The 12535-nt window shown below is 51.7% G+C and overlaps 1 protein-coding gene across 10 annotated transcripts in view; it reads left to right on the top strand.

Moving 5' to 3' along the window:
- Positions 1-12535, top strand: part of DLEC1 (DLEC1 cilia and flagella associated protein) — a 72137-nt gene that overhangs the window by 55444 nt on the left and 4158 nt on the right. For all 10 annotated transcript variants that reach the window (XM_047740537.1, XM_047740563.1, XM_047740581.1 and 7 more), the window contains 9 exons: positions 4508-4661; positions 5304-5414; positions 6374-6504; positions 6979-7170; positions 8099-8169; positions 8600-8751; positions 9335-9453; positions 9950-10020; positions 12279-12484. In XM_047740537.1, coding sequence (XP_047596493.1) covers positions 4508-4661; positions 5304-5414; positions 6374-6504; positions 6979-7170; positions 8099-8169; positions 8600-8751; positions 9335-9453; positions 9950-10020; positions 12279-12484 — 1207 coding nt within the window. The remainder of the gene's footprint in view (positions 1-4507; positions 4662-5303; positions 5415-6373; positions 6505-6978; positions 7171-8098; positions 8170-8599; positions 8752-9334; positions 9454-9949; positions 10021-12278; positions 12485-12535) is intronic.

Below are 12535 nucleotides of genomic sequence, written 5' to 3'. Positions count from 1 at the left end.
TGAGCGCCGTCAGTACCCAGCGACCTGAACCCGGGAGGAGGATGGACCACTGTTGGGGAAGGCAGCCAAGAGAAGCAGTAGAGGCAACCCACGCTGGCCAGCGACCTGAATCTTTGCATTCCTTTATCCGTAAATAGGAATGAAGTGGAGCTCTGTGGCTCTTTTCCCCGGTGATAGCTGAGAGGCCCAGGGTTCCTGCAGGATGGGCCCTGAACTGGCCATGCTCACCTCCGGGCAGCCTTGAGTTAAGTCCTCGGCCCTTTCCCCACGGAACTCTCCTGCCGGGGAGGCGCCCCGTTCTGCTGTTAGGGGAGCCCTCCAGGGAGTTTAAATAGTCTGTTCTCTGTGTCATTAGCTAATCTGATCACAGCCACCCTTCTTTTTCTTTCTCATTAGAACAGCATCATATGACTTCTTTATTTACAGTTTTCCACAAACGGCACAGGGTATTATATAATGGTGCAGGTGTAACCATGGCCAATTCTGACCCAGCCTCCCGCCTTCTCCACCCTGTTGGCCTGTCTATCCACATCCTCATGATCTGTTCATGGTAGCTGTCCCAATGTGTGAAGTGACATTTCATTGAGGATTTGGTTGATTTTTTTTTTCCTGATGCACCTTTCATGTGCTTATTGGCCCTTTGTATGTCTTTTTTGGAGAACTGTCTCTGGGGATTTTTGCCCACTTTTAAAAAATAGGGTTGTCTTTTTTTATTACGGAGTTGTAAGTGTTCTTCATATATTCTAGATATGAACCTCTTACTAGGTATATGATTTTCAAATATTTTCTCCCATTCTGAGGAATATCGTTTCACTTTCTTGATGATATACTGCAAAGCCTAAAAATTCTTAATTTCTATGAAGTCCACTTCATTTTTATCTTTTGTAGCTTGTGCTTTTGAGGTCATATCTAAAAAACCATTGCCTTGGGGCACCTGGGTGGCTCAGTCTGTTAAGCCTCTGCCTTCAGCTCAGGTCATGAACCAGGGATTCCTAGGATTGAGCCCCGTGTAGGGCTTCCTGCTCATTGGGGAGTCTGCTTCTCCCTCTCCCACTGCCTGCTGCTTCCCCTGCTTGTGCTCTTTCTGTTTGTCAAATAAAGAAATAAAATCTTTAAAAACAAAAATTTTTAAATCTTTAAAAAAATAATAAATCATTGCCTGATCTCATGTCACAAAGATTTTCTTCTAGGAGTTTTGTAGTTTGGGCTCATGCATTTAGGTCTCTGATCTGTTTTGAGTTAATTTTTGTGTATGGTATGAGGAAGGGATCCAGCTTCATTCTTTTCTATGCAGATAACTGGTTGTGCCAGCACCATTTTTAAAAAAAGAAAAAAAGATTTATGTATTTGGGAGAGAGTGAGTGTGAGAGCAGGGGGAGGGGTAGCAGGCAGAGGGAGAAGCAGACTCCCAACTGAGCAGAGAGCCCAGCTGTTGAGCTTGATCCCAGGACCCTGACATCATGATCTGAGCCTAAATCAGGAGTCAGACGCTCAACTGACTGAGCCACCCAGGTGCCCCTTAGCACCATTTTTTAAGAACACTATTCTTTACCCACTGACTTGTCTTGGCACCCTTGTCAAAATCAGTCAGGGGCCCCTGGCTGGCTCATTCAGTGGATCACGTGACTCTTGATCTCAGGGTTGTAAATTTGAGCCCCACTCTGGGTGTAGAGATTGCTTAAAAAAAAATAAAATCTTAAAAAACATCAATTGACTATACACGTGAAGATTTATTTATGGCTTGTCAATTCTGTTCCATTGATCTATATAATTATTCTTATGGTAGTACCACATTTTCTTGATTATTGTGGCTTTGTAGTAAGTTTTGGATCAGGAAATATGAATTCTTCAACTTTTTCTTTTTCAAGATTGTTTTGGCTATTTTGGGTCCTCAGAATTTTCATAGGAGTTCTAGGATCAGCTTATCACTTATGGCAAATAGCCAGCTGGAATTTTAATAGGGAGTGTACTGGATCTGTTGGTCAGTTTGGGGAATGTTTTCACCTTAACCGTATTAAAAGTCTTCTTATCTGTGAACATGAAATGTCTTTCCATTTATTTAGGTCTTTTTTCTTTTGATGATGTTTTGGCATTTTCAGTGTATAAATCTTCTACTTCTTTTGTTAAGGTTATTCTTACGTATCGTTTTTGGTGCTTTTAGAAATAGACTGGTTTTCTTAATTTCGTTTTATGGAATATTCATTGCTACTTTATAGAAATAAAAATATTTTTGTTCATCTTGTATCATGCAACCTTGCTGAATTCATTATTATTTTAGTTAGTTCTCTAAATAGAAGATTGTGTCATCCATATATAGAGATAATTTTACTTCTTCTTGTCCAATCTGGATGTTTTTAATTTCTTTTTCCTGCTTAATGGACCTAATACTCCAGTACAGTGTTGAATAAAAGAGGCAGAAGTAGACATTCTTGTCTTGTTCCCCATCTTAAAAAGAAAGCACTCAATCTTTCACTGTTATGTATGATGTTAGCTCTTGGCTTTTTGTAGATGTCCTTTATCAGGTTGAGGAAGTTCCCTCCTATGCCTGGTTTGCTGATTGTTTTTCTATTGAAAGAACGTTAGACTTCCTTGAAGGTTTTTTTCAGCATCTATTGAAATGTTCATGTCCTTTTTGTCCTTTGTGTGCCTCGGCATGGTGTTTTACACCGGCTTTTGGATGTTAAAACCAACCTTGCATTCTTTTAAAAAAATCCCGTTTGGTCAGTGTATGATCCTTTTTATATGTTGCTGGATTGGGGTTCCTGGTATTATGTTGAGGATTTTTGTATCTGTAGCCATAAGAGATATTGGTCGGTGGTATTTTGTGATGTCTTTGTCTGGTTTTGTTACAAGAGTAATACATTTTGGAATGAGTCTGGAAGTATTCACTCCCCTTCTCTGTCATTTAATAGTTTGTGAAGGATTGGAGTGGATGTATATCTAGATTTTCTATATTGTTCCGTTGGTCTGTGTGTGTATCTCACCACCAATGGTTCACTAACTTGATTACTGTAGCCATAAAGTCTTAACACCTAATACAGCAATTTCTTATTTTATTCTTCTTTTAAAAAATTGCTTTAGTTATTCTATGTCCTTTGTCTTTCCATATAAATTTTATAATGAGCTTGTCTATATTTACAAAAATCCTTTCTGGGATTTTTCCTAAAATTATGTTAAACCTATAGATTAATTTGTGGAGAATTGACATCCCTACTATGTTGAGTCTTCTAATCCATGAATATAGTTCGTCTCTCCTTTTATTAAATCTTTGATTAATTTCATCTGCATTTTGTAGTTGTCAGCATATAAATCTTGTATAGGTTTTATTAGATTTACATCTAAGTATTTCAGTTTTTCTGAGCAATCATAAATAACATTGTATTTTTAATTCCTATGTCCACATGTTCATGGTTAGCATATAAAAAATGTGAATTTGAACCTCATAACTTTCCTGTGTAAGGACCTATTTTACTGTCCCTGCTCCCCTTCCCCCGGGGGACTTAAACACAAGTCCCCGAAATCAGCTCCAGGTGTGGAGGCCAAGAAAAACAAGGCTGTACCCGCCTCGAGTCTAGCCCTGACATAAGTACAACCATCTTGGCAAAGCAAAAGCCGGCACCTTGCTCTGTAAGAGTGGGTTAGCAGAAGAATGGCCATCCTGAAGGCGGGGAAGCCATTTTACTGAGTGTCCCTAACCAGCCCACAGGGCGCACGTGACTTGAGACAAGAGAAAGTAGCTAACACCTGAAAAAACAACTTAATCATATACCACCAGGGCGGTTAGACGATGGTGCCACAGGGACCAAATGTTAAAGAAAAACAAATAGTTAACTTGCAGAGATCACAATCCTGCAAGACAGGAGTCTCCCTTGGTTTGCAAATGTCCTGGTGATTTACAACAAAAAGGCCATCTCTTCAGTGGCCCAATTTCCAGAGACAAATGGCTCAGTTCCTGGAGGCCTAAGGTCGCCCTCCCCACCACAAAACTGAGGGAGGCTGAGGCAGAAGAAAATGTAAATAAAGTTAAATTTCTTCTAAACCTAAATCTCACTTACCCGCCAGGATGGCGCCAGGGTGACGCTGGGGTGGCAAAAGGTTAAACAAAGTTAAGCTGTCGAAGTGGGGCGCAAGATCTGTATGTAGCTATGAAAAAGTGCCTTGAAAATGCTATATAAACCCTTGGCTTTGAGCGCTCGGGGTCCTTGTTGAAACCCGCTGTGCCGGGCGGATACTTGGACCCCAGCTAGCTGGAAATAAACCTCGCTGTGTGACTTGCATTATCGAGAGTGTTCTCTGTCTGATTGGGGGGTGGTCGGCTCCCTACCCTAACACCTGACTCATTAATTGTGGGAGGTTGTTATAGTTGTTGTTGTTTTTGTTTTTTAAGAAGTTTTTAAAATACAATCTTCTTGGGATTTTCCACATAGACCATCATGTCATCTGCCAATAGGGATGGTTTTATTTCTTCTTCTCTAACTAGTATACTTGTTACTTCCTTGTGTTCCAGTTATCTTCCTGTGTATGCTGAAGTACAGGAGCCCCACGTGTACCTGCAAAGCAGCCACATGGAAGTCACGAACCTCTACCTGGGCGTGCCTACCAAGACAACCATCACAATCATCAATGGCACACTCCTGCCTACCCGGTTCCACTGGGGCAAGGTGAGTGAACTTGCACTGTTGAGCACCGGGTCTGCAGTCCTCAGCACTAGAGGCCCATGTGGAGCGGGCCTTGCCTGCAGTTGCCCCCTAGGTGCTCCCCAGAACAGAGTCTCACTTCTCTCCCCAAGCCTGCCCCTTGCCCCATGGTGATCCGACATGCTGGGTTCCTTGAAGGAGCAGCACATCTGGTCTGGTTTTTCCTTGCCCTGCCTCCAGGGAATTCCAGTTCCCTCCCTGAGAAGGAGTCTCTGGAGCACACAGCCAGGGCTTCCAGCCAGCATAGCCCATGCCTGGTCCCCACACTGTTGTGAGCCCCGCTAGGCACCACACGTGGAGCTTCCTTTGCATGCTGTGGGAGGTGGGGCCGTGTCCTGTGCCTACAAGGCAGCTGCCTTCTGCTCACCATCACTCTAGGCCTCCAGGGCAGCTAGCTTAGTCCAGGCAACTCCTGACAGGTGGGAAGTCTGCCCATGGTTGGGGAAGGGAGGCGAAGGGAACAGTGAGCAAACAGCCCTTTCTGGCCCTGCCGTGGGCCCCCAGACTGCCAGCCTCCACCAGAATGTGCCCCAGGACTAAGCACTGTCTGGACCCCAGGTCCATGCTGGGAATCTAGTATGTGACAAGAGGCCCTATGTCTGCCAGCTGCTAGGGCGCCAAGCAAGCGTCTGCACGGCAAAGATCTCCCCTAGACGGGGCACGCTGGGTCCCAGTGAGGAGCGCCAGCTCAACCTGGAGTTGACTGCACATACCCAGGTGAGTAAGGTGGGGAGGAGGCCTGAGGGACTACGAAGGTTCCCCGGAACTATGTGCCAGCAGGGAGGTCCGCCTCAAACCCCACTCCTGTAAGAGGGCAAGAGATTTCTTGCCTTTGTGCCTGGGTTCCCCATTCCTGTTAGGCCTGCTCTCTAGGGATACAAAGTCCGGAAGCCTGAAGTAGGCCTGAACGAGCTCTCAAACCCACTGGCCACGTCCAGCCTTTGGCACCAGCTTTACCCTTCCCCTCTTCTGCAGCTGTAGGTGGGCCCACCTTTCCAATTTGCCCAGAGATGCAGAGCAGAGCTGCTGCTCACAGCAGGCCCTGTGCTGGGTGCTACTGGGAGAGGTTAGCCAGTGGCCACCTTCTCAGAAGAAGGGCACAGCTACTCCCTGGCATGGCCCACAGGAAGGCCCTCGGGGCAGAATGTGCTCAGGACTTGGTTGGGGGTTGCTGGCTGTTTGTGGTTCTGGTGAGAAGAGAGACTTCTTCCTTGCAGAGGCTTGCAGACCCAGTCCCATTTCTCCCTGGCAAACCCAGAGATGGTGGACTTTCTTTCTCAGCTGAATCTGAGCACTAGGATGATAGGCAGATGGACACAGACATGGAACAGACCTCACTTGGGATGGGCTTGATTTCTGTGGGAACAGCTTCATCAGAATAAGTGTGTGGCTTCTCCAGAGGCCCGCCTAGAGGGTCTCCCTTCATGAGGCTATGCACAGATATTTGGAGCAGACTCAGCCAGGAGCCCTGAGGAAGGTGTGGAATGTCAGGCTGGACCTGTGAATGGTGGCTCACTGGAGGGACTGGGGAGCCCTTTCACAGAGTGGAGACTAGACAGAGGTCAAGGCCTTTGTGCTGAGGGCCCCACAGCAACCACCTCTTCTAGGCAAGACCATCTGGGGCTCAGTCCCGGCACTTACGGGTAGTGATGTGCCCTTGGTCCGCTTTCTTATAGGAAGAGCTGACTGATCTGGCCTTCCCTTGTACCGTGTCAGGCATGAAGGAGCCACTGGTTCTGGGCATTTCTGGGAAGCCCCAGGGACTGCAAGTGGCTATTGCCATCTCTATGGAGGACTCTGACAGCAGGTGAACCCAGGGCTGGGGCCAGGGCCCGAGGGTTGAAGCACCACACAGAGGACCAGCACCTACTCCCAGCTGACTCCTGTGGCCAAGAAAGCGCCACAGTATTATTGTGCCACCCCCCGCCCCCCGACCTCTCTGGAGCAGGTCTCTCTACCCAAACCCTGCCCTCTGTGTGGTCTTTCCCCACACACCTGGAGACATGGCGTCCAGGCTGGTGGGAGATGCAGGGGACAGGGCTGTAGGCAGCTTGGGCTCTCCCACACAAGGCCAGTCACCCCTGGTCAGAGAGGGTTTGTGGTTGAGGCCCCTCCTGGTGTCATGAGCTGACAAGAAGGATGTGTCTGTGGGCCAGCAGCTTCGCAGGAGGCAGTCCAAGGGCGAAACCTAGTGTGTAGGCGGCTCTCACACTCCCATCCCAGTGGGCTCTCTGGGCAGGCCTGAGAGTGGCATGTAACTAGTGCCCTGGGCCTGGGGCAGTGTGCCCAGCACAGAGCTGTGTCCAGACCGCCTGGAGGAGCTCCACCTTGACTTCGGCTCGACGGTGCCTCTGAGGACCCGCGTGAGCTGCCGGCTCATCCTGACCAACCACTCCCCGATCCAGACACCTTTCACCCTCCAGTTTGAGTACTTCGGGAGTCCCCAGAACAGCCTGACCCAGAAGGCCAGCCTGTAAGTCTGGTTTCTCTCAGGGGCAGTCCCCAGGGAGCATGGGGACTGGCAGGGTTGCCGTTAAGCATCTGTGTAGCTCAGGCGGCCCGAGGCTGTTTGGTGTGAGGAGTGAGAAAGGTTTGTTTTCACAAGGATACATGTAGAAATGTAGAGAAACAGCTCCCAGCACCCATCTCCCAGACTCTGCGGGGAACTTCGGGAGATGCTGGGGTTGTGGTGGGGGACTGGAGGGGGCTCCTGGTAGATGAGGCAGTTCAGGCCAGAGGTGAGGGAGAAGTTCCTGGCAGCCGACGGAGCCATGAAGTCAGAGATGTCACAGTGAGGCATTCTGCAAATCTGTAGCTGGACGTCAGCCTGGGGAAGGTTTTATGCATAGAAATTGGCAGTTTACCAGCACACCAGAGCAAACCCCTCACCGCTCCGTCCCCTAAGGCAGGAGAGCCCAACTTCAAAACCACTGCCATGGATGGTGGGGAGCCACTCGTGGTTTGTAAGCCATTAACTTTCCCAGTCCAGTAAAGTTAGTGGATACTCGATGCTGGACAGATGTCAGCAGGAAAGACCAGAAACAGGGCCTTTTGCAGAAGGCTGGGCAAGAGATGAGTCTGGGCTTGGTTGGTATCCAGGGTCAGCAGGACAGAGCCTGGGGGTAAGAGGTCTCTACCACAGCGCCCTTCTGTGTTTCTTGGAAGGCAGTCCCTGGGCTGGCAGGTGGCCTATAGCCGCAGGGCTTTGGGTGGTGGGGGTATAGCAGATGCCAAGACCAGAGAGGGAGGTGAACAGACCTAACTTCTTCCCTGGGAGGAGCAGGCCAAGCCGCCTTCCTCCACTGGGCGCCTGGTAGGATGCTAGTTGCTGGGAGGCATGGCTCAGCTCTGGGGAACAGCCCTGATGGCTTGCTGCTCTTTCTGTGCCCTGTCTGGTGAAGTCCCGACATGCCCCCTGCCCTGCTGAAGACGTCTCGGATTCGAGAACAGTTGGCCAAGCGAGAGCAGCTGAGTAAGAGCCCCATGGTGGGCCAGAGCAGGGTTTCCTGGGGCCTTTTCAGGGGCTGGGCCACCTGCTGCAGGGAGGGGACCCTGGTCACAGACCCCATGTCAGTGTCTTTTCTAGCAAGATCTCTGAGATGGCCATGGCCCCCTGCCTGATGGGACACCCTTTTTTGAATGGGGCCATCTCCTGGCTAGGACATACAGCCCATGGACAGGGTCTGGTTTGGATTTGGAATGGGTGTTGACTCAGAAGGGTGGGCTCCCATGGGGTCCTGGCCCCTGAGAGGTGAGGGAGGCTGCCTGCTGGATACTGGCCTCCCAGGAGGAGGGCCTGGGCTATGGACTGGCTTGTCTGGTATAGTGCTTTGCTAACTCCTGAGGTTTTGGACCTCCTTCTTGCCCTGGAGTCCTGAATCCCATTCCTGGTTATCACCCAGATTTTATGGAAAACATGTTGTCTCATGGGAAAGGAGCTGCCTTCTTTCCCCACATTTCTCAGGGCATGCTGGGGGCACACCAGCAGCTAAGCATCGACATCACAGGCTATGCGAACATGTGGGGCGAGTACTGGGACAACCTCATCTGCACGGTAAGCCTGAGCCCGGCCTCACCTTCAGCCTCTCCCTCCCCCAGCTCCAGGCCCTCAGCCTCTTGGATCTGTCCTGGTTGGAGGACAATGCCCGTGAGCTTGGGATGGGCATTCGCATCCATAGCAACCACAGGGATTCCGGCGGGAGGGGTTCTCGGGAGCAGAACATTTCATAACTTTTCCCACGGGGTCCCCTGAGGCTGGGCACACTGAGGAGGGCAGAGGAATCTGATAGGCTGCCTACTTGGGCCAGGACTCGAGACCTGAAGGAGCGTGAGTGTGGCAAAGCAGTAACAGCCTCCCAGAGCCACATGTCACCTAGCCCTTGGTCCAGTCACTCATTCTCCCATTGGCCCTTCACTCACTCATTTAGCCTGAAGGGGGCACCTGCTGTGCATGGGTTCCTGTGGGGTCCCTCTGGATGGGGACAAATAAGAACGGATGATCCAACAAGGAGTTCCTAGTTCAGTGCGGAGGGGTGAACTCTGTCTGTTGTTCAGTTGGAGGGATGGCCTTGAGCGGGAGGGGAATGGGGAGCCAGGGCAGGGGACAAGAGGGATCCAGGATTGGTGTGCATTTGCAGGTGGGGGACTTGCCACCAGCAGTCATCCCAGTGCACATGGCAGTGGTGGGCTGCCCCATCAGCTCTCAAAGGACCACCTACTATACCACTGACCAGCTACAGAAGGAACCAGTCATCAGGTGACCGCACCAGCCTCATCACCCAACCCTTGAGACCCTCTGGCCATCACCCTGGCTGCACATGCTGACCTTGTTGCTCTCCAAGGGGCCCAAGGCTTCATGGCACCACCCAGCAAGAAAGCCCCAGGACAGGGCTGCCCAGGAAGGGAGAGGCCTCTGAGGCCATGGCTTCTGTCTGCACAGGGCTTGGGGGAGTTGGGGAGAGAAGTAGCCAGTGGTCAGGGTGGCCTGAGGGCCGTGCCAGACCCTGGGCCCCACATACCACGAGTGGGGATCTGTCGGGAGGTGCGGAGCAGGGAGCAGGTGCTACCAAGGCACTGAGCAGTCCTGGGTCACACTCGCTGGGCGCTGCACGGGAAGGCCTCCAGCCCTAGGTCTCCGTGACTTCAGGATCCACCACCGCTGCGGGCCTTCTCCGTGCTAGGCCCCAGTTCCAGCCCTGCTTACGCTGTGTGTGCCTGCTGTGGTGGCGCTGAGCCTAGTCTCTTGCCTCCAGGTTCGGCACCCAGGTCTCTGGAGGGGACACAGTCACCCGGATCCTTCGCTTGAATAACTCCAGCCCCTGTGGTGAGAGGCTTTTGAGAGAAAACTGGGGCTCTCATGACATGTCGTGCCATGTGGTGGGCCAGGCTGGAGGACGATGGCACTGGGGGGAGGCTGATGACCCTCTAACCCAGGAGTCCAGGTGGCCTGTGGTTACTGAGGGAGACCCCTGAGGGCCAAGGTGGGGAGTGACCTGCTAGTTGGGGGTTGTCAGAGATAGCCGCTTCCATGCCCTAGGACAGGATGCGCCTTTGCTCACCCCTGGGATCCCCCAGTGTCTGTGGGGCACAGGTGCCCTGCTTTCATCAGGTTCACTTTGCACAAGGACAGATACTGGTGGGCGACACCTTTCTCGTCCCTTCAGCCCGCACTACCTGAGCCATAGCTAGGTGCTGTACAAGTTGCTGGGGACCCAGAGGGAACAGGACAGCTCACTACTGTGCTGGTGGGGGTGCCGTGGTCAGGTTGAGTGCATTGAGGGGGACTGCTGGAGGACCGCACAGGGGGCATCCTGGCTGCGTCCAGGAGGCAGGATGAACCAGCTGGGCCTGGGGAAGCGTATGGAGGGTATCCGGGCTGTAGGAAAAGCTTTGGCGGTCTGGAGGTGGACCAGGGTTCCAGGCATCCCGAGGCTGGGCCATGAGGGGCTGAGCCAGTCTTCAGGGGCAGGGCCCGAGCAGCTCTAAGCTCCTTGGTGCCTGTAAAGAATATGCAGCAGGGGAATGCCAGCCCTCCTGCTCTGTCTGTCCACGGAGTCCCTGCTTTGTCTATCCATGGAGTCGGGCCAGTTAGGAAAGGGGCACTGAATTCACTGCTCGAATTGGCTTTTTCAAGATCCCCTGGCATTTCCAGGGGTACCTGGTTAGCTCAGGCGGTAGAGCCTGTGCCTCTTGATCTCGGGGTTGTAAGTTCGAGGCCCGTACTGGGTGTAGAAGTTACTTAAAAATACAGGCTTAAAAAGAAAGATCTGGTGTTTCCAGCAGTTTTACTTCTTAGCTGTTAGATGCATTTGAGAACTGAATCATCTTTGCCTTTGCCGTTTTTACCCTTTATCATTTTGATATGTTTCTTTGTAAACAATGGAGAGCTGAGCTTTTAAAAAGCCCAACCTGACATTAGCTTTTAATAGGAATAGTCTACATACTTATTTCATGATTTTACATTTTCTACTTTCTTTTGTTTGTTGTGACTTGGTGCCATTTTCCTTTTGTTTAATTTGGAATTTCCCTTCTACCTTCTTTTGTTTTGGTGGTTCCCTTCTTGTCCTCGGGACTCATCATCACACTCCATTTCTCTGTCTTTACTGAACTTCGGTGGGAGGGTGGAGGTCACTGGTGGCCTTGGTGAGGGGGATTTGGTGGGTATAAGAGGCAGGTGCCAAGGTAATAACTTGAAGAAATACGAGCTCAGGAGCGTAAGCCTGTTCGCCAGGTCTCCCGCAGGGCTAGCCATGAGTCAGATGTTAGCTGGGGAGTGGCTGAGAGCAGAGTGGGGGAGGCGATGGTGGACAGGGTCCTACAAGTGTGCTGTGGAGGGACAGAGGTGGTTTGGAAAGGTTGTCTGGTGGAGGGAAACTGTTCAAGGTGGGGAGACTGAGCATGCCTGGCCCCTGAGAGGGGGTGGAAGCCGACGGAGGTGGGAGGGAAAGGGGGATAGCTGAGATACCCGCCAAGCAATGGGGGTGTTGCGATGGGACTTCAGGGCCTTCTTGATGTGGGGGCTTTGGGGAGGGGAGCTGCAGGCAGCAGCCCAGTGCCCAGCAGCCCCGTGCCCAGGAGGCAGCTCAGGTATCAGAGAACAGGGAAGGCGTGACAGTGGGGCCAAGGGTCAGTTCAGTTCTCCAGGGTTAGGCTTTGCCAGGTGGGTGGAAGGCTGGGGGTAGGGAGGGATGAGAATCCTGGCAAGATGGCGGTTGACATGGTGGCATCTAGATGAGCCCAGCTGGGGAAGGAAGTGAGTGCAGTGGGAGCTGATGGAGGGGAGAAGGCAGGGAGAGGGGCTGGAGTGCCTGGGGAGGCTGTGGGGAGAGCCCCAAGGACCTGGGGCAGCGCATTTGGATGGGAGGGTCTGCTTGCTGCAATCCTTAGGGTGGGGCTGACGGAGCCCCTGACGCAGCCTGTGGTCTATTCTCAAAACAAGAATTGCCTGAAGTGGCATTAGGGAGAAGGTGAGACCTCACTCCATCCTGAGTATGGGAGAATAGGCACCAGTAGGGGTAGCAGGGCAGGGGTCCAGGGAAGATTCGCCTGCCCCTTCCTCAGCCCTCCCCCTCCCTCCTGCAGACATCCGCCTAGACTGGGAGACCTACATGCCGGAAGGCAGGGAAGACCGGCTGGTGGAGCTGCTGGTGTTTTATGGGCCACCTTTCCCACTGCGGGACCAAGCTGGGAATGACCTCTTGTGCCCAGAGACCCCTGAGAGCAGCAGCCCCTTCTTGTCCCCAAGCCCCTCCAACACTTCGGACTCCAGCCACGAAGCCGCCCAGACTGTGAGCAGGGGTGGAGGGGTGGGATGGGATGGCAGCTGAGCTGGGGCCAGT

The sequence above is a fragment of the Lutra lutra genome, chromosome 1 (assembly GCF_902655055.1).
Source record: "Lutra lutra chromosome 1, mLutLut1.2, whole genome shotgun sequence".
Taxonomy (NCBI): Eukaryota; Metazoa; Chordata; class Mammalia; order Carnivora; family Mustelidae; genus Lutra; species Lutra lutra.
Note: the sequence above shows the minus strand (reverse complement) of the source record. Positions and strands in the feature narration are given on the sequence as shown.